General features: G+C 40.2%; 1 protein-coding gene across 3 annotated transcripts in view; it reads right to left on the reverse strand.

Moving 5' to 3' along the window:
- LOC142457735 (mitochondrial adenyl nucleotide antiporter SLC25A24-like) overlaps nt 1-19,667 on the reverse strand; it is a 63,140-nt gene that overhangs the window by 11,395 nt on the left and 32,078 nt on the right. For 2 of the 3 annotated variants that reach the window (XM_075558863.1, XM_075558852.1), the window contains exons 4-7: nt 13,790-13,901; nt 10,761-10,919; nt 7,938-8,090; nt 2,945-3,052 (exon numbers count right to left, since the gene is read on the reverse strand). In XM_075558863.1, coding sequence (XP_075414978.1) covers nt 2,945-3,052; nt 7,938-8,090; nt 10,761-10,919; nt 13,790-13,901 — 532 coding nt within the window. The remainder of the gene's footprint in view (nt 1-2,944; nt 3,053-7,937; nt 8,091-10,760; nt 10,920-13,789; nt 13,902-19,667) is intronic. The other variant, XM_075558859.1, reaches the window with a different exon arrangement.

The raw sequence follows: 19,667 nt of genomic DNA on the forward strand, positions 1-19,667 counted from the left end.
AAATGCCACACGTGCTACAAAGTTTTTAATGACTTCATATTTCTAAGGAATTAAAGTTAAGTCCTGTAAAACCTTTCTGATCGGGCACCAACCTTCATTTATACTATCAGGCCATTCTCCGGTACAAACCTGAATACTTTATTTTAACATCCAATCATGCTCAGGCTGGTATCTCCATCTGAAATTCCCTTTGGCATCATCTCTGCACATCCAATTCTAAGCCAAGTTCAGACATTCCATGTCTCATGAAAATATAGTTGTTGTTGTTGTTGTTGTTAGGTGCCCTTGCATTGGTTCCAACACGTAGCAACCTAATGCACAAAAGAAGAAACACTGCCCGGTCCTGTACCATATTGCAGCCACTGGTCAATCCCTCTCCTTGAGGGCCTACCTCTCTGAGACTGTTCCTTTACTGTACCCAAGAACCCGCTCTCCTGACAACTTGTCCAAAGTATGCCAGCTGAAATCTTGCCATCCTTGCTGTTAAGGAGCACTTGGACCTGACTTCTTCAAAGACAAACCTGCCTGTCTTTCAGCAGTCCGTGGTACTATCAGCACCACAATTCAAATGCATCAATTCTCCTTTGGCCTTTTGTATTCAATGTCAACTTTCATGTATGAGGGGATAGCGCCCTCCCCGCCGCCCCCGCCCCCCCCCCAAAAAAAGGAAAACAGCTTCACTGGGCAGAGCTTTCATACTACACTTTTTTTCCTCTAGGCGAGCATCAAGCGACTTTCCCGGAAACCGTGCACCCAGTGACGTTGCCTGGGAAGGTTCTCAGTGGTCACAGTGTTTGTTTTTTTTTAAAGCAGTTTCACTTGAACGTCAGAGTTTTGTTTTGTTTTTTGTAAAGGCTGATTTAAGAGAAGAGTGTGTGGCTGTGAAATTGTGTTTCCTGCTTGGGAAAAATGCCGCGGAAGCTGTTGTGATGTTGTAAGGACAGCACTAAGGGAAAAACTCGTGTCCACGTGTGGCTTTCTCATTTCAAAAAAAAGGTGAACTGTTGATTGATGACAAACCTCTTTCTGGACACCGTCAACTTCTCGAATGGATGAAGATTTTGACTCGTGGTGCATTTGGAGTTTGTTCACCAGGTCAGACTACTAATCAAGCTTTCCAGTCAGTTTGCCAGGTCTTCCAAATTTCCTAGCATAGATGAGTAAAGGCTACCAGTGTTTTCTCACCTGGTGGAAACATTTCAAACGCTATTTTCTCAACTCCTGTTCCAATGTTTTGGCTGATGTTTTCAGTGTAGCTTGAGCTTCTTCCCTCAGTACCCTTGGTCCTTGCTCATACGCCACCTCCCAAAATGACATGTGTTATGGCAACTAGTTCTTTGCGTTTTCTTTCCATCTTCTCTTGATGCTTCCTGCATCATCCAATATTTTGACTATAGAATCGTTCAAGATTACAACTCAAGGCTTGAATTTTTTCTTGCGTTTTCTCAGTTTAAGATCTGCTGAGTGGATTTTTCCTTTTTAGTTTTCTAACTCTGGGCTTTTGCACATTTCACCATTTTTTCCTTTGTCTTCTGGGGCTGCCCTTTGAAATTTTCTACTCAGCTCTTTGACTTCATTTCCACCATTTGCCATCGCCACTCTATAATTAAGAACAAATTTCAGAGTCTCTTCTGCTAGCCACTCTGATCTTTCCTTTCTTGTATTGTCAATGGCTTTTCCTTCCTCACGAGTAACGTTCTTGATGGCGTCCAACAGCTCATCGGGGCTTCTGCCATTCGTCTTTAACGCATCAAATCTAATCTTAAAAGATGTTCTCTAAATGCATGTGGTATAGACTCAAGATCTTATTTTGTGTCTCATGGACTTTAAATTTAATTTTCTTAACCTTCCACCTGAATTTACATATGAACATTTAAGGTCCATACTATAATCAGTCTGGCTTTAGCTGCTAATATTAGGCGATAACAAACAATTCCTTCCATCTCTGAATATCCATAGTCTTTCATAATTACTTTTCTTCTAGAGTTTATGTTTTGCACAATCAGTATCAGTGTATTGGTTGTATTTTCCATACTAGACTATAAACTCCACTACCAAATTCTCTGATTCTTCCCTGGATCCCAACAGCATCTACCATATAACTAAAATTTAGTGGGTACAAGATACAAATGTACATGACTAATGAATTAGTGGTTTTACAAAACAATTAGTCAACAAATTTTCTATCTGCTTGTAGCAACAATGAAACATACAACTTTCCTCTAGTTCCTAAATGCTTCATCTCCGCTGCCTCCCACCCCCCACTATCATGATCCCAATTCTACCTTACAAATCTGGCTACACCAGAGGATGTACACTGGTACAAATAGGAACTGGAAACGCAGGGAATCAGGACAGATGATCCCTTCAGGACCAGTGCTGAAAGTAGCAATACTGGGAGGGTTGAGGGAGGGTAGGGTGGAAAGGGGAAACCCATTACAAGGGTCTACATATAACCTCCTCTCTGGGAAATGGACAACAGAAAAGTGGGTGAAGGCAGTGGGTAAGATATGACAAAATAATAATAATTTATAAATTATCAAGGGCTCATGAGGGAAGGGGAGAAGGAAGGGAGGGGAAAATGAGGAACTGATATCAAGGGTTCAAGCAAAAAGCAAATTTTTTTAGAATGATGATGGCAACAAATGTACAAATGTGCTTAACACATGAATGGATATATGGATTGTGGTAAGAGTTGTATGAGCCTCCAATAAAATGATTGGGGAAAAAGCTCTATCTCCTTGGTGCACCTATAATATTTCCCTTGTCTTAAGGAAAGAAAAGAAAAGCCTACTGAGACCAACTGACATTTGAAATGAGATTTAAATTTTATAGCTATAAATATCAATTTGTTGCCCCTAATTCTGATTTCAGATTCACTTATAATGAGTTATGATTTGCATTAGAAGGATGAATTAAGTGAAAATGTTATAAGAATACATACCTCTAGTGGATAAATACAGGTCTGAGCAGTCACACCAGCCAATGAACCAGATATAAATCTCTCAGGATTTCCTACTTTAGCACCATCAAAACTAAGCCATTTCTTGAACTGTACAAATAAAAGCATTTACATGTAGAGTATTACAGAAATGGAATATATATTGTTTCTAAGTTTATCATATTATCAGCATAAAATGGTATACCAGATACTTGATATTAGTAGACCCTCATAGAATAGTTTGTGTTAATTTCTTTTTTAAATAGGCTGTTCATCCAGCATTCCTTTAGTTGTTATATATTATCAATATTTTTAAAGTAGTTTTCAGTTTATAAACTTTATATTACATATACAACAACTTGGTGATATGAGAGCTCACAATGCATCCTCTTGTCCCCTTTAAGATGTGGATACGCGTGATGATAGTGGATGATTCTATTATTCGTTTTATCATGAGAACATTTTTTCCCTGCCTTCCAAAGATTTCTCCGTTGAAGTGATATTTTTACACTGGGAGCATGAAGTTATCCATAGAATATGGGAAATGGCATCGTTTTAATTTCTATACACTGAATTTTCTAAGATAATAAAGATATTGATTGCATGTATATTTTCCATTTTCTGCAGAATATATTAGAGGCATTAAATCCCTTAAGCATATTCATGAATATGGTATTTCCTAAGAGGTATGCAAATGGCACAGGGCCTTAGGACTGAATCTTTTGTCTCTTTATAACACTACAGCTTAGCTGTGATCAACATTCACTATTGTTTGGCTACTGGATTTTAAGTGATGGTAACTTAATATAGGAGGGAAGCTTTTTGTTATGGGGAACAAGCTTGATAAAGTTAACTAGAGTTACAGGGAGGGTCTTACAAGAACACATGTGTAATAAGGAACACGGGAATCTCAGCCTGAAGGTCAGGCTTCACGGAAACTAAGGAAGTCATGTTTCATGTAGATTAAACTGTACATCTTTCAGGATCCTAGACTGTCTTCTTGATAACCTTGTCCCCTCCTCACTGCCATAGAGTCCATGCAGACTCATAGTGACCCCCTGAGACTGTAACTGTTTATGGAGTAGAAAGCCCAGTTTTGACCTGGTGGTTTTAAACTGCCAACCATGCAGACTGACGACCAATATTGTAACCACTACATGACCGAGTTACCTCCTAGGCAGGCTGATTTCCTTTGTTTTTCTTGTTTTCATTTCTCTAATAACCAGCCATCTGAAACTCAGTATCTTTTTGCTACTCTATTCTTTCTTTTTATAGTTTTATTGCTATAAAATCCCCATGCCATACACTTCCAAAATTAAGTTGCTTTTTAAAAGAGTTGCATATATTCTATTATAGCCCACAGAGAGGTGGGGAAAGAAAATAGAAGGCAAAGAGGGAACTGGGTACTTATCCACCCAAGGGGAGGGTATGGTTTACATGTCCACAGGAAAGGGAGAGAGAGAAGAGAGAGAGTAAACCTCATTCCAGTGTGCTAATCCTTGAAGGCAACATTCCTTCTCAGAGCAGTTTTCTCACAGAGAGGACTGCACGGCATATTATTATTCCATGGAATTCTCCACAGAGCACATAATCTGGCCAAAGAGATGGAGCTTCCAGGTCCTCCGTGTTCTGGTTGCGCCAGAATGCTAAGTAAAGCTCCCTTTTAACATGGGTCTTATTAATTTTCCTGCCGGCTAGATTGTAACCTTCATGAAATATAATTTTCTCTTTTGAAAATCTTCTTGAATATTCATAAGAACAATGAAGACACTATTAATATCGTGTAACCCACAAGTACCTACCAAAAGTGTTCAGTGAATGGCTGATGATTCCTTAGGAAAAACTGTTTAAATGGCATGAGTTTGGAGGCTGCTGGGCCCCCAAACACACCAAATCTGGAGGAAAGAGTTGAGGACAGAGGCCTCGTAAGTTCTAGGAGTGTGGCACGTGCTTAACTCTGTGCGATCAAGCTGAGCTCCCCTCCTGGAGATGAGGCAACAGTCATAGGGACTAGGTAGCGGACTTCTCTTCCCTCTCCTATTTGTTGTAACATCTACCTTAATCTTCCCCATTTTCTTCCAACTCCATCACCATTTCCTCCCTTATTCTCTGGAAGTTGCCTTCCTAAAAATTCAAGGGAGAACGGGCAGTCATCTGGAAAGAATAGTGTCCTATTCTGTCAACCTCCCATAAAATACCCCCTCCCACATGCATCTTCCTTTTTCTAAAGCTTGTGTAAGGAGGGTCCTGTAGACTCAGAGGCTAATTCTTCTTGGACTCTCTGGGTCATATGTGTTTCTCCTCCAGTCTCTCCACCCTACTCATCATGCACACACTCCTGAACATGCCCACGCACATGTATCCTTGACCACCTGCTGCATTCATCCATCTCCTTTGTCTTATTTTTTAACTTGCCTCTTTGTACTGACATGCTTGTATCAGCACCACACACACACACACAAAACCATATAAAACAAAACAAAGAAATGCTTCCACGCCCATCATGTAACCACTACACCACCAGGGCTCCTAAAGAGAACTAGAACTATGCAAAAGAACAACACTGATCTAGATTGGGCAGTGCAGTTTTCAGAGGAGGTTTCTGAGTAAATTCTTGCAAGCATGTTCACCACTGCATGACATAGGGGAGTGTGCGCTCGTATGTGTTGGTGGGACAGAGCTACCCGGGAACAGGAAAGCCGAGAGGCAGAGATCATGCAGTACTCAGCTGAGTCACGGGCACGGAGACCAAGAGTAAGATGAAAGATCAGAGGGTGGTGAAAAGGTCCACACCAGCTACAACCATCCGAGGCTCCCCCATCACTGCTCCTTGTGGTGAAGACACACCAGGTAAACCGCAGCTTAACCCCAAACCGTGTGGGGAAGGAGGGAAGCTACTTATAAGGCTAATGTATCGCTTTCTTAATTTTCTAAACTATTATTTATTCCAAGCACAGGGCCCATCTAATTCCAGAAGTCTAACTCTAAGCTAGCTAGATCATTCAGGAGCCCTAAGCATAATATCCACACTCAAGGAATTTATGGCTCACAGGGATTTATGAGAATACAACAGGATTTCCATTATTCAATGGAAAATTGAATCTTCTACAAATCAGTGCGCTAAGGAGACTGGGCAAGGGAGGACCTCGCTTTGTTTGGGGGATGCTCAGGAAACACTCCTACGAGGTGGAAGGCCTTATGGGGATCCTGAGGGATAAACAGATCTTTAACAGGAAAGGAAAACATGGAAGACCGCAATATGCCCAGAATCAGGAGAACACTATATCATTTAGGAAACATTATCTTCTCCAAGAAGAGTTAGCATGCATAAATTAGAATATAGTCAAGCGGGCTCAGAAAGGAGTCATGTTGACTGGAAGCAAAGGGTGCTTACTAGTAATGTCCAAGGTGAAAATCTAACAAGCGGCTTAACACGCAAACGTACACATTTACTTGCACTGCAAAGGCCTTACCAAAATAACAAACCTCTTGCATAGAGAGATAATAGTTTTATTATTGAATATTGGTGTTAGGTCCTGGCATTTCTGCCGAAATCCATGTCTGTGATCAGAATAAGATAAGGAGATCTGAAATATTAGCCCTTAATTGTTGTGATTTGAATCCTCAAACACTCACAGGAAGACAATTTTTTTAATGCCTCCCAAAGGTAAATTCTAATCAAAATCTTAGAGACTATTTTTGTCTGCTTTGCTATTTCCTAAATCAAGACGAAGAAACCCCTGAACCCCAGAATATTCTTAAGAATATTCTGATTCCTCAAGAAGATACTCTCCAAAATTATTTTAATACTATATATATATATAGTATTATACTATATATATTACATTATAGTAATATACTATATATATTACATTTCAAGACCTTTTAGAGTCTGTGATAAACAATAATGGAAGACATAATGAAATATATTTCCTATGAATGCTCAACTACAGAGTCCTATTAAAGATCATGAGGAGAAATCTAACTCCCAAACTCACTCCTGAATCTCCTCTTAACATAAGGTTAAGCTGAATCAGTAACTTAAACAGGTGAACTCACCAGATAGTGACAGCTAGCTGCATTTTGAGGTGAAACCATCCATTTGTTGATCTGAAAACACGGACTGAGCGCTACTCCCCCACCAGGCTCGATTCAGGAGCTGGCGACACAAAGCAGCCCCTGCCTTCGTGGAATGTTCACTCAAAATTCAACGCAACTTTATGAGAAATGTCTAATCATGCAAAGAATTTCAACTTAAAAACTTTCCTTCCACATATCAGATGGGGACACTTTCCTATAACTTATGTTCATGTGAAATTTCTACTCTCAACTCAAAACGAATAGACTGAAATTCTATATTTCCTCTAAAATCCACTCAGACAGGGACATGGAAGTTTTTCTTTATAAATGATATGAAATTCAGAACCTCAGAATTTAATCTTGAAGAATCTCTTGAGTTCATCTAACCCAATCTCCCATAAGGGAGCCCCGGTGATGTAGTGGGTTGAGTTTTGGGCTGCTAACCACAGGGTCAGCAGTTCAAATCCACCAGTTGCTCTGAGAGAGAAGAAATTGGGCTTTCTGCTCCCATTAAGATCTACAGCCTCAGAAACCCAAATGGGGCAGCTCCACTCCGTTCTATTGGCTCTCTAGAAGTTAGAATTAACTCAATGGCAGTGGGTTAGTGGGTTAATGCGTGCCTTCCATAGCTGTCCCAGGCCTCTCTAGCCAATAAATGTAATAGCAGATGGGCCAACTGTCTAGTCCAGTGACGACTAATGAATCACTTGCCCTAACTGCAGATAAAGGGACTACCACGTACTCAATATACTAGATCTTATTGTTGCCTACAATGCCCCTTAAGGTCCTCATGAAGTTCAAGTGGACAATGATGATGTAGAGCAACAATAGCCTTTGAAGGGCTGTGTGTGAACCGTTATTGAATCCCTTTACTAAGGCTTCTTTGCCAGTGAATTCGATAGGTGATAGTAATTACCTGTTCATATGCCCAGAACTTCACAGCTGTCTCAGGGGCAATTTTAATGACATTTGTCCCATTTCCCCTCCAAAGGGACCGGATGCCCCCTTCTTTCACCATCTGTCGAAAGCCACCAACTAAGTTCATCTTCTCTGACTTTGAGCCATGAACCTAAAGACAAAAGTAAAATGATGTCAAATGTGGGCCACGTGTATTGCAAATATTTCCACAGTAACTGCAAATCAGCCTCTCTTTTCTGACAGTATTTATAAATGAAGACATATTTGAAAATACAGAAGATTGAAAACATAGCAGGGCCTTGAGCCACCTCCTTCTGGTTGGAAGCCCTGCTGAGAATCTGCACTGCTGCCCCAGAGGCTTTCAGTCAGAATGTACAGTTTTGTAACTCCCCGGGTGATTCTTATAGTTGCGGTTAAGATATCAAGTATGGTTACTAGATCTTGAGGGGAAATGCAAGTTCCCCAGCAAGGAGCTGAGTCAGAATGAACTGGTTCGAAGCTCCAGTAACTACACAGTGATGACAGGGATGATCATCTTTCCGAGTTCTGTATCGGAACCTCAAACCAAGAACACTGTGTATTCTTCAGCCTGGAAAAGAAGACACGGGAGTCATGACCACAGTGTGAATGATCATGAGCAATATTTGTAAGGCCTGGTGAACCAGAGTAGACCAATATGAGACTATGAAACACCTTTTGGAACTCAAGCAATTTTAAGGTAAATGAAAAGGAAGTACTTTGTCAGTGAAATAATAACCCCTTCCCACTCTCTAGCCAATAGACTCAAGAGAAAATGAGCCAACTGCCTAGTCCAATGCAGCTTGGTGAATTACTTGCCTTAACTACAGACTAACATACTAAATATACTAGATCTTATTGTTGCCTACATATAAACACTTGTTGAAAATAATTATTAAACTTATTAAATAAATAAGAATAACCACAGAAAGCTTTTCTTGGGAGTTTCAGCACCTTCAAACTGTGTGACCACCACACACATACACAAAGGCTAAATCTATTACAACATACTTAAAAAATACTTTTGAAGTTATCTCTATTCCTAATAAATGAATATTTTATTTCTCTATAAATGAGTAACATACCATAGGTGTAGAGTCAAACCCCGTCTTGCTCTAACACTTATCCTTGTCTTCATGCATAAGGATGCCCCTCCCACAGAACTGGAGGGGCCTCAGCAGTCTTAGTCAGCCAGTTTAATTCTCTTTCATTTCAGAGAGATCATTTCCTATTGTAGTGTATTTCTTACTCATGACACCAGTTACAGTTGCATTATTAAATCCCGACTAAGCCTATATTGTTGCTAGAATATGAGATTGTTGAGTGAAAAATAACAAATCACTATTTGCTACAGTCTTCCTTCATAGAGTTTAGTACGATTAACATGTAGAAGGTGCTCAGTAGTTATGTATGAAATTAGTGCATTGTAAGTACTTGAAAAACCACGCTGGAATCAGATCTTTGGCTCTGTCTGCCATCACGCAGTAAGACGGAGCGGGGTGCTTTCCAGGCTCCCACGTCTCAAGTCAGGAAGCTATAGTCCATTTTATTTTCAATGATCAAGGTTCACAATAAATATTGTGAGAAAAGAAAATCTGAATGTTACACAAAAATGCAAAAACTCTCCCTTTTTAATTTAAAGCATTATCTCTGTGCCTAAATACATTTTGATACTTTGGCACATAGTGAATGCATTCTAGTTTAAAATACCACCGTGTTTTTTCCATACAGAAATATAGGACAAACGTTAAAAGTAGTAACTATAGGCATAACACACGCAACTTTGAAAGATTTTTAAGGTGCTACTAGTTTCCAGTACGGCAGCTACTTTCATACACCTTGTATCACTGAAGCCTTCCTTGTCGCATATTCTTACTCCAGTTCCAGAGGGAAGGAAATGAGGCCTGGCGGCTTCATGCCGCGGGAGAGTCACAGTCTTCCAGCCAGAGACACCCCAACCCACTGCCACTGACTCCACCCACGGCGACCCAGCAGGACCAGGACAAGAGCTCCACAGAGTTCCTGAGACAGGCGCAGATGGCTCACCATTCTCGTGAAGAGAAGCAGGTGGGCTGGAATGACTGGTGACCTGAAAGTGCTGCCCAATGCTTAACCCGCTGTGCCGCAAAGGCTCCTGGAATATACCCCATTCCTCCTCTAATCTGTTGTCAAGAACAGATGGTTTCAATTCTCTGAGCCCCCGATTCCCAGTGGTTAAAGTGAAGTTCAAGCTTCCATGTCATGGTCTTATCAGTAAAGAGTCCCAGGTCACCACAGTGAGCACTAAGGCAGCCTCCATCCCTGGACTTTCTTCTCTGTGAGCTCGCGGCCAGGCCAGGCTCCACGCATCATAAGCAGCCACGGCAGCCTGCAAACCCACCTCTTAGTCTGCGACCTCAGCGGAAAAATCCTGTTAAAAAGTCTATCCTGGCTTCAAGACTGTAGAACTCACAATATGCCACCTTTGACAAAGACCATCAAATAGAAAGGAGTAATCTAAGGAGAATCCTTCACAAATGGATGGAGATTTTGTTTTGTTTTTTCATTAAACATTTCAAGTGTCAGAAGAATGCCAAAAGTTAAACCTACGTCACTTATACATACTAACCTTTTAAAGTTCGATAGAACACACAAAAATTTTTCATGAACTGAATTTAACCACAGAATAGAGTTTTGGGCTTTCTGTTAGCCGTGAAAGGCTACGCGTCAGAAATTTTGTTTTATTTCATTTTTAAAGCACCATTTTTTCATCCACTTTTCTTGCAATGTTTGGGAACACTGAACACTCGGTCACAAAGCTCACCTGCATCATGATTTTCAGGCGATCCAAAGGGGCCGTGCTGGTGCGAGAGACGGCACCAGCCACACCCCCCGCCAACAGCTGCCTCCACCACTGTCCAGAGAGTTTCTCGTCCTCTGTGAATTCGTCTGGGATCGTTAAACTATCCCCGATGTCAAATCCCTGTTAAACAGAAAACAGAATCCCTTGTTCCTTCTGCTAAACAGTAGATGAGCCCCGAAGTGTTTTTGTCTTAAGAGAGAATCATATGCTGTTTTCTACTTAAGGACAACTGTATTTCTTTGAAAGCACACACAACCAATTTAAGCATGTAGAGTATTGCAAACATCTCATTCACTCTAAATTAACTGTACTACACACTCACAAGACATGAATATTAATATTAATCACAAGATTGCAAAACCAAGACTTACAACTTTTTTCTGAATTGATTGAGAGTCAAATTTTCTCTTTGTGGAATGAAAGCATCACATACAATAAATCCCTTTTAGCATCAGCCATGGCCACACTTCCTAATGCCAGGAAACTGTTCTCATGTGCGACGATATTGTTTAAAAATATTAGCTTGCTGATTCATAAAAATTACTTCCCCTACCTCAAAAATCATATCTACATTATCTTAATTACATAATATGATTTAACCATTTAAATTTGAATTAAATAAATAATATGCATATGAAGACTTGTAAACTCATGTCTATGAAATGGCCTATACATTTGACTTATAATTTTTAAAATGCCATAGATTCATAAGATTTTGCTAATAGGGAGGTATTCTTACAAATGACACCTTGAATACATTCTGAACATTATTATAAGTTACCAACACAGCTTGAGAGCAAACCAAGTCTTATAATAATAGTTTTACAGCTTTATTAGAGTAATAATTTCAGTGTGTAAAATATCATAGGTAAGAATGTAGGGCTAAGGGCGATGCTATGGTAATAACTCTCTCTTGCTTCACTTTACTATCAATAAAATGAGTATGTGATGTGTAGCCTGAAACATTATCAATTATCTCCAAAGATGCTACAAGAGTATGATCATGTGAATCTACTCTGACATAGTATAAACTTTATTCTAACTTCACTCTCGCTGCCATCGATTAGATTCTGACTCATGGTAACCCTGTAGGACAGAGTCGAACTGCCCCTCTGGGTCCCCAAGCTTTAACTCTTTATAGGAGTAGAAAAATCTCATCTTTCTCCTGCATGGATGTTGGTCATTTTGAACTGCTGAACTTGAAGTCCAAGAAGGAACCCACTAGGGGAGGTGAGGCAACTACACAGTAGAAAATACTTCAGTCACTAATCATTTTACAGTGTTCCATACAGGTCTAGGCACTGGTAGTCCTGGCAACGTGAACGCTAGGCTTCACTTTACCTGCTCCTCTGTAGAGTGGCCAGGGCTGTAGATCTTTACAGAAGCAGACAGTCACATCTCTCTCTCTCTCGGGGTGGCAGGTAGGTTGGAAGTTTGTGATTAACAGTTCAATGTTTACCCTACAACACCACCAAACATCCTTAGCCTTCACTTAGTGCAGCGAAATTCTTACAATGTCTTTGTATATACCTGCACCTGTACCAATTTGACTTAAGTACATGAAAGAGGCTAGAAGACAAGTCCATGGGCAGTGAGGGGAGGGAAGTCCCCCCATAGAGCCCCAGCTGGCTTCAGGAGCAGACTGCGCAACTGCATTGTGTTAGTCTAGGTAGACTGGAGAAACAAATTCAGAGATACCCATAGGTGTATAAGAAAGAGCTTTATATAAAGGAGCCATTGTATATTGAGAAAACATCCCAGCCTAGTCCAGATTAAGTCCATAAATCAGATATTAGCCCATTTTTCTGATATCAATCTATAAATTCCTCTGCAGGCTCACACAACAAATGCAATGCTGCCGATTGCAGAAAGATCACAGGACAGTTGAGGGGAAGTCTTGTGGATCTAGTGGCAGTGGAAACATCTCAGCGCTGGCAGGGGTCTCCACATAGCTCCTTCAGCTCCAAGACTCTAGTGTAGCTCCATATGCCTCGTCAGCAACAATGTCTCAAAGAGAGTATGTGTGTGTGCCCACCTCCAGTGAGCTGTTTATCTCTGTAGTGCCTCCACATGAGGTCATCAAGCTGCAACTGATTGACAGGCTAAACTCCACCCCTTCACTCTGACTAGTCTCAAGTACCAACTTGAGTCTATTGAATTCAAGCCTCAAGCGCCCCATTCATATACACTAGCATAGGTTAGCAGATTGTTGAAGTGATTATGTAAGTACCACATTCATGTACACTAGTATAGGTTACCAGATTGTTGACAATAATTCATTAAAAATTTAAAGTTTGGGGGGTTAAGGACAGGATTGAAAGGTTAAGAAGATTAGCAAGAATGAATTTATTAACCTTCAATGATTTTACTAGAAGTAAGTATTCGTGTCATTTGACTATACAAGCAAAAATTCACAGACAACACCACTGCCCAGCCATCATTCAATGGTCAAGGAGCGCTAGCCTGGCCGACATGAGGCACTGAGATTCACCAGACCATTTCCAATCTTGAAAAGACACAATCCTGTTACTTGCAGGTCCCTAAGATACAATAAACAAACAAACCTATTGCTACCCATCAATTCTAACTCATAGCATGACTGTAGGCTAGAGCAGACTTGACTCACAGGGCTTCCAGAACTGTCATCTTCATGGGAACAATTGACATACATTTCTTCCATGGTGATTCAAACCACTGACCTTGTGGTCAGAAGCAGAGTGCTTACTTAAATATAAATACAAGACGCACAGCTTGTCCTCCTTAAATTCTGAACCTCTGGTAAAAACACATACCATATCTTCAAGGCTTATTCAGTCCTGGAGGTTTGTTTTAAGATACGCTCTGCTCATGCGTAATAGAACATGGAGTTACAGAGCTAGTGGGGACTTGCACCTCCTGACTGCAGGATAGGAGACACTTGGGTGAATGCTGTACTACAGTTGATAGCTCCACTCCAACTACAGACAAGTCAGCACGTGAAGCGCACTTACAGTGGAATGTTTCCAGAAACGAATGATTTCCTCAATGTCATTAGCGGGATTGAATAAGAAGTACTCCCTCCATTCATTCCAGTCCACAGTCATGGTGCCATCCGCATCAATGCTGAAATGGAAAAGACTCTGGTTGAAGATGGAACAAAACTGATAAACAAAACTACATTACTGGCTATTTTCAGGGTAATGGTTTCTTTTCCAATATCCTAGTTAAATGAAAAAATTCCAAATCACAAGTATCAATTGTTGAAAATGGCAGCAAGCATTTGATGTTCCTGTTCCCACTGCCTCGATATCAACCCATAGCAACCCTGTAGAAAAGTGCAGAACTGTCCCCATGGGTTCCCAAGACTGTGAGCCTCATACTTCTCCAAAGGAATGACTGGTGGATTCAAACTGGTGGTGATGAACTTATTTTTGTTTGACAGATTAATTGGACGCCAAATTTACAGAGCCCTCTCATTGAACTATGGAAAAATATGATGTTTGCACAACTCCTAATAATATGGATTGGAAGAGAAAAAAATGTGAAAGTAAATAAATAAAATTCTTAGTTAGCACACACACCCATCCCCCGACCCCGAATAAAAGAATAATTCAAACACTGCCAAACACTAAGTCAGTGAGCTGTCAAAGTCAAAAGCTGAGAAGTTTGAGGAAGTCGTAATGTCTACATTCCACTGCTCTTTTCCTGGCAGTCTCAGGAAGTGTTTCTTCATATCCTAGTGTAACATTGGAGTGGGATTTTGACATATGTTCTCAGTTTCCTTCAACAAGTTCAGAAAATTCACAAGTGGTCATAAAACATCAAACTCTTTATGACTGGGCCTGTTGAGTATTCAGAAATCCTGTTATCTCTTCTTCAACATTTAAAACAAATACATTTTAGACTTAAATAGTGTTTTTTTTCCTAAGCACGATTGTGAATTGACTATGCCAGGATTTCTGACTGTCTGTTCACTACTGTACACCCAGCCCTCACAGTGTCAGCTCACTTGTTGAACGAATGCATGTCTCTGGAAAAAAAGTTTTGAAGACTCCTTCCAATGTTTCTCTGTCTCATCATTGGTGTTAAAATGATAATGTGACTCTTGACAAGAGTAAAAGGCCTCATCTTTCTCCCTCAGAGAGGCTGGTGGACTAGAACTGCTGACCTTGCAGTTAGCAGCCTAATGTATAACCACTTTGACACCAGGGCTCCTAAAGAAAGAAGGTAGTTCAATAAAACTTACTTTCAAATATGCATCAATGTGTTTCCTACATGCCACTTTTTACTTTGAGCCGATTATGTGAGATTACACTTAAAAATTTCACACCCCAACCTACAGGTGTTAACACTCAATATATCCATGAGAGTCTTAATCACACTTTATGTCTATCACAGTGTTCTCAGTTATAGTACATACAGCTTTATTGTCATCATTATTTTATATTTTAAGAATAAGCTTTGAGCCACTTGTTTTAACTGAGAATGTGACAATCGGGTTAAGTGAAAAATGTAATTCACTTATAGTAAACATGAAAATGCTTTAGCCAAGTAGACTCAGCTGGTTAACTGAGTGATCGTCAAGATGAACAGGACAGGGGACCAGTAACGCTGTCCTCAGATGCTGCTCTGCCCACAGCATTCTAACCAGGCCGCCTCCTTGCTGGTCCTCATGTAGGCCCTCCGCTGGTCGGAGTATTCGTTCCCCAGGGGTCCATGGACCTGACGACCTCCTCCTCCATTCCCAACCTTGGTGCGAATGTCAGCTCCTCAGCCACGCTGACCTAACTCCTTCTCAGCCCCACTGGTGAGCCGTGCTGCTGTCCGCAGCCTCCCAGCACACTCGCCTTCCCTCACGCTTACCTTCTCGCAGAGTCGGTCATTTCTCAGGATGATGCTTTAGCATTGGACCCCATTCCTGACCTCCTCCACCTGTGTACACACCATATTCCAAAAAGGCAAGGCTAGTTGTTGATTCTGTTAACTGAGATGGCCAAGGTGTCTAGCACACTAGTTTGTACAGCGTATGGCCTTGTCAAGCATTTATTGAATAAATAGTAAAACGCTAAACTCTATAACCAAAAGTCACAGAACAGCCAATATTGACAATAGACTCCAGGGGCAAAATAGTACCTCGCTGCATCAATGAGCTAAAAAGGTGGAGCATCTCTTGCCGGCTTACTGGCCATTCCCCCAGTGTGCAATGTCTATCAAGGTCTTCTGCCCATTTCTGACGGAGCTGTTTGACTTTTTCTGATTTACTTTTCGTTACAGTACTTTATAGAAGGCACTCCAGTCCTTCAAGTTGCAAATTAGCCAATGGCTCCTCCTAGTGTCTGCTTTTTTAAAATTTGTTTTTCATGGCTATAATTAAATATTCTTAATTTCAATGTTACTGAAGCTATTAATCTTTTCATTTACATTGTTACCTTTTGAGTCTTTTTGTCTTTAAAAGATTATTTTCTACTAAGAGTAGTATATATCCATTTTTTTTCTCTCAACAATGTCTATAGCTTGTTTTTACAGTGTCTATAGTTTTATCTTTTACATTTTTCTGTATGGTTTGAGGTAATTATCCAATTTCATTTTTTAACAAATGAATAATGATTGTAAAACCTCTCTTCTTCCATGTGATGTGCAAAATATTTGTAAATAAGCCTTTATAGAGGTCTAAATATAGGCATGTACATATGTAAATATATTTATATACTGATAGGGAAATAGATCTACGTACATATATTTATATGTTAAGTATCCAGGTAGCAGGCGGACATTGGGCCTCTACTCAAGTACTTCCTCAATGCAAGAACACTTTGTTCTAATAACCTGCCATTCTGTGGTGCTCACCTTCCTAACACAATCACTGAAGACAAAATGGTTGCATAAGCAAATGTGGTGAAGAAAGCTGATGTGCCTGGCTAGCAAAAGATAATGTCCAGTTTGAAGATAAACTAGAGATCATCTAGCTAAGAAGCAACAAAGTCCACATGGAAGAAGCACACCAGCCTGTGTGATCACAGGTGTCAATGGGATCTGATATCAGGCATCAAAGACCCAGAACAAAAAAATCATATCAATGTGAGTAAGGGACAATGCAGAGTAGAGACCCAAAGGCCATCTGTAGACAATTCAACATCCCCTTACAGAGAGTCACAAGGAAGAGATGAGCCAGTCAGGGTGCAGTATAGCACCATTGAAACATACAACATTCCTCTAGTTCCTTAACCCTTCCCTCCCTACCCACACACACACACACACACACTATCATGATCCCAATTCTACCCTACAAATCCGGCTAGACAAGACATGTACACGAGTACAGATAAGAGCTTGAAACACAGGGAATTCAGGACAGATAAACCCCTCAGAACCAATAATGAGAGTATCAATACCAGAAAGGGAAGGAGAAGGTGGAGGGAGAAAAGAGGAAGAGATCGCAATGATCTACATATAACCCCCTCCCTGGGGACAGACAACAGAAAAGTGGATGAACATTGTAAGACATGAAAAAAAGATAATAATTTATAAATTATCAAAGGTTCATGTAGGAGGGAGGGTGGGGGAGAGGAGAATGGAAATGAGGAGCTGAGACCAAGGGCTCAAGTAGAAAGAAAATGTTTTGAGAATGATGATGGCAACAAATGTACAAAGGTGCTTGACACAACGGATGGATGATATATTGTGATAAGAGCTATATGCGGACCCAATAAAAGGACTTAAATAAAAATTTTAAAAAGGAAGAGGACAAGTTAGTCTATCATGAAAAAAGGGGTTTTGGTCTCTTTAACTTTTTTAAAAGGAGGTGGACAAGTTAGTCTATCATGAAAAAAAACAGGGCTTTGGTCTCTTTAACTTTTTTAAAAGGAGGTGGACAAGTTAGTCTATCATGAAAAAAAAAACAGGGCTTTGGTCTCTTTTTCTCTATATGGAATCCAGCATAAGGAAATCTAAAGAAACAGTAACGAGACTCATGGTTTCTAAGCAGTACGGCAAGGAAGAAAATGGGGAATAATGAGTACCAGGAAGAAAATAAATGATCTAAAATTGATTGTATTGACGATTAAATATTAAAATTCTTTTTAATATTATTGAACTATTTATATGATAAGTGAAGTATATGCCAATAAGAGTGTTAAAAGCATTTGGAGATGTGATCGTTTCCAAATATGAATGACTCTATTACTGTGCCCACTCTTATGGTTCATGGGTTATGTTCTTAATTTCTGTAGTAAGACCACTGGCTTAAGTACACCTTACTAACAACACTTGATATCGTGATAGCAAACCCCAGTTTTTGTTCTTTAAGACTGTCTTAGTTAGATGTCCAATGGATGCAAAATAGAAGAAAATGTTCCAAAGTTGATTGTGGTGATTAAACCATAATAAGTTTGAACTACTGCATTGTGTAATATGTTCACTACAGCACAATAAAATCAATTTTGAAAAGAGAGGTTGGTTTCATCCTCTACCCTAATACCATTGTATTATCATAAGCTACACTAATAACTGTATTACTACCATAACAAAGAAACCAATTCCCAAATGAGATCAAAACCACAGACAGGGGGTGAGGATTTGCAGCACATACTTTTGAGGGACACCATTCAATTTCCAAGAGGAAGAGTGCCTCCAAATGATGAGATGAATATAACAGGTGGGATGTGGGATGAATTGACGAAGCCAAAGGAAGATACAATCTTAGGAGTTGAAGAAGGCAAGGAACACTGAAGCTACATGAGTCGCCTACTTGAATAATTATAGTTTTCTAGAAGTTAAAGAGAAAATGAGGGTTTAACAGGTGTTGAGATCCTTAATAGATGTTGGAAGAGATAATTAGAGAAAAGAAAACGAGAAAGAATAGATAGGACAATGAAAGCCTAAACGGGAAATGACTTTTGACATGACAGCAAAAGATAAAGATTTACCTGGTACACGTGGCTAGGAAGGATGGCCCTACCCACAGCTACTACTGAAAAGGTGGAATTAAGGCTACATTGAGGTGTTAACCACAAAGTTGGTGTTTCAAACCCACCTACACTCTAGGGGGAAGATGGGGCTATCTCCTCCTTGAAGGAAACCCAACACAGGGCTCTGTGAGTCAGAAACAGCCCAGTGGCAGGGGATTGAGTTTGGACATTTCAGTTAAAGGATTCCTCTCTTATTAATAATAAAAGCCCAACAGTACATAAGAAGCACACAATTCATTATTCATCAAGAAAATGCAAATCAAAACCAGAAGGAGCTAGCACTCCACAGCCATTAAACAAAAGCAAGTCAATAAAAACAACAAAACAGCTGTCTCCCAGTCAACGCAGAGCAACTCTGTAAACAGAGTAGACCTGCCCTGAAAATCTGAGGCTACAAATCCTCATGAAAGCAAACTAGCAGAGCTTCTCCCAGGGAGTGGCCATGGGGTTCAAACCTCAGACTCTTTGGTTAGTAGCCAAGTGCTCAACCACTAGGCCATTCGGATTCTTCATACCCATTAAGATGGTTTCCATCAGAAAAATAAACAATCACAAGTATTGGTAAGAAGACAGAGACATTATTGTCTTGTAGTACAATTGAGACGGTTCCAAGTCACAACACCCCTGCCAGGCCCAGCAGAGTCGTCAGAACTGTTATTATGTGGGAGACCATTGTACAAGCCCTGTGTCACTCCGTCATGCTGGGGGTCTCCCTCTTGTTTGCTGATGTTCTACTTTACCAAGCATCCGTCTTTCTCCAGGGTAGAGTCCCTCCTGATCACATGTCTCATGTGAGAAGTCTCACCATACTCGTTACTAAGGAACATTCCCCTGTACTTCTTCCAGATTAATTCATATTGGACTTCCAGCAATCAGATTGTTTTAGTCTGGGTACATTAGAGAAAAAAAATCCACAGAAACT

This window comes from Tenrec ecaudatus, chromosome 1, assembly GCF_050624435.1.
Source record: "Tenrec ecaudatus isolate mTenEca1 chromosome 1, mTenEca1.hap1, whole genome shotgun sequence".
NCBI lineage: Eukaryota > Metazoa > Chordata > Mammalia > Afrosoricida > Tenrecidae > Tenrec > Tenrec ecaudatus.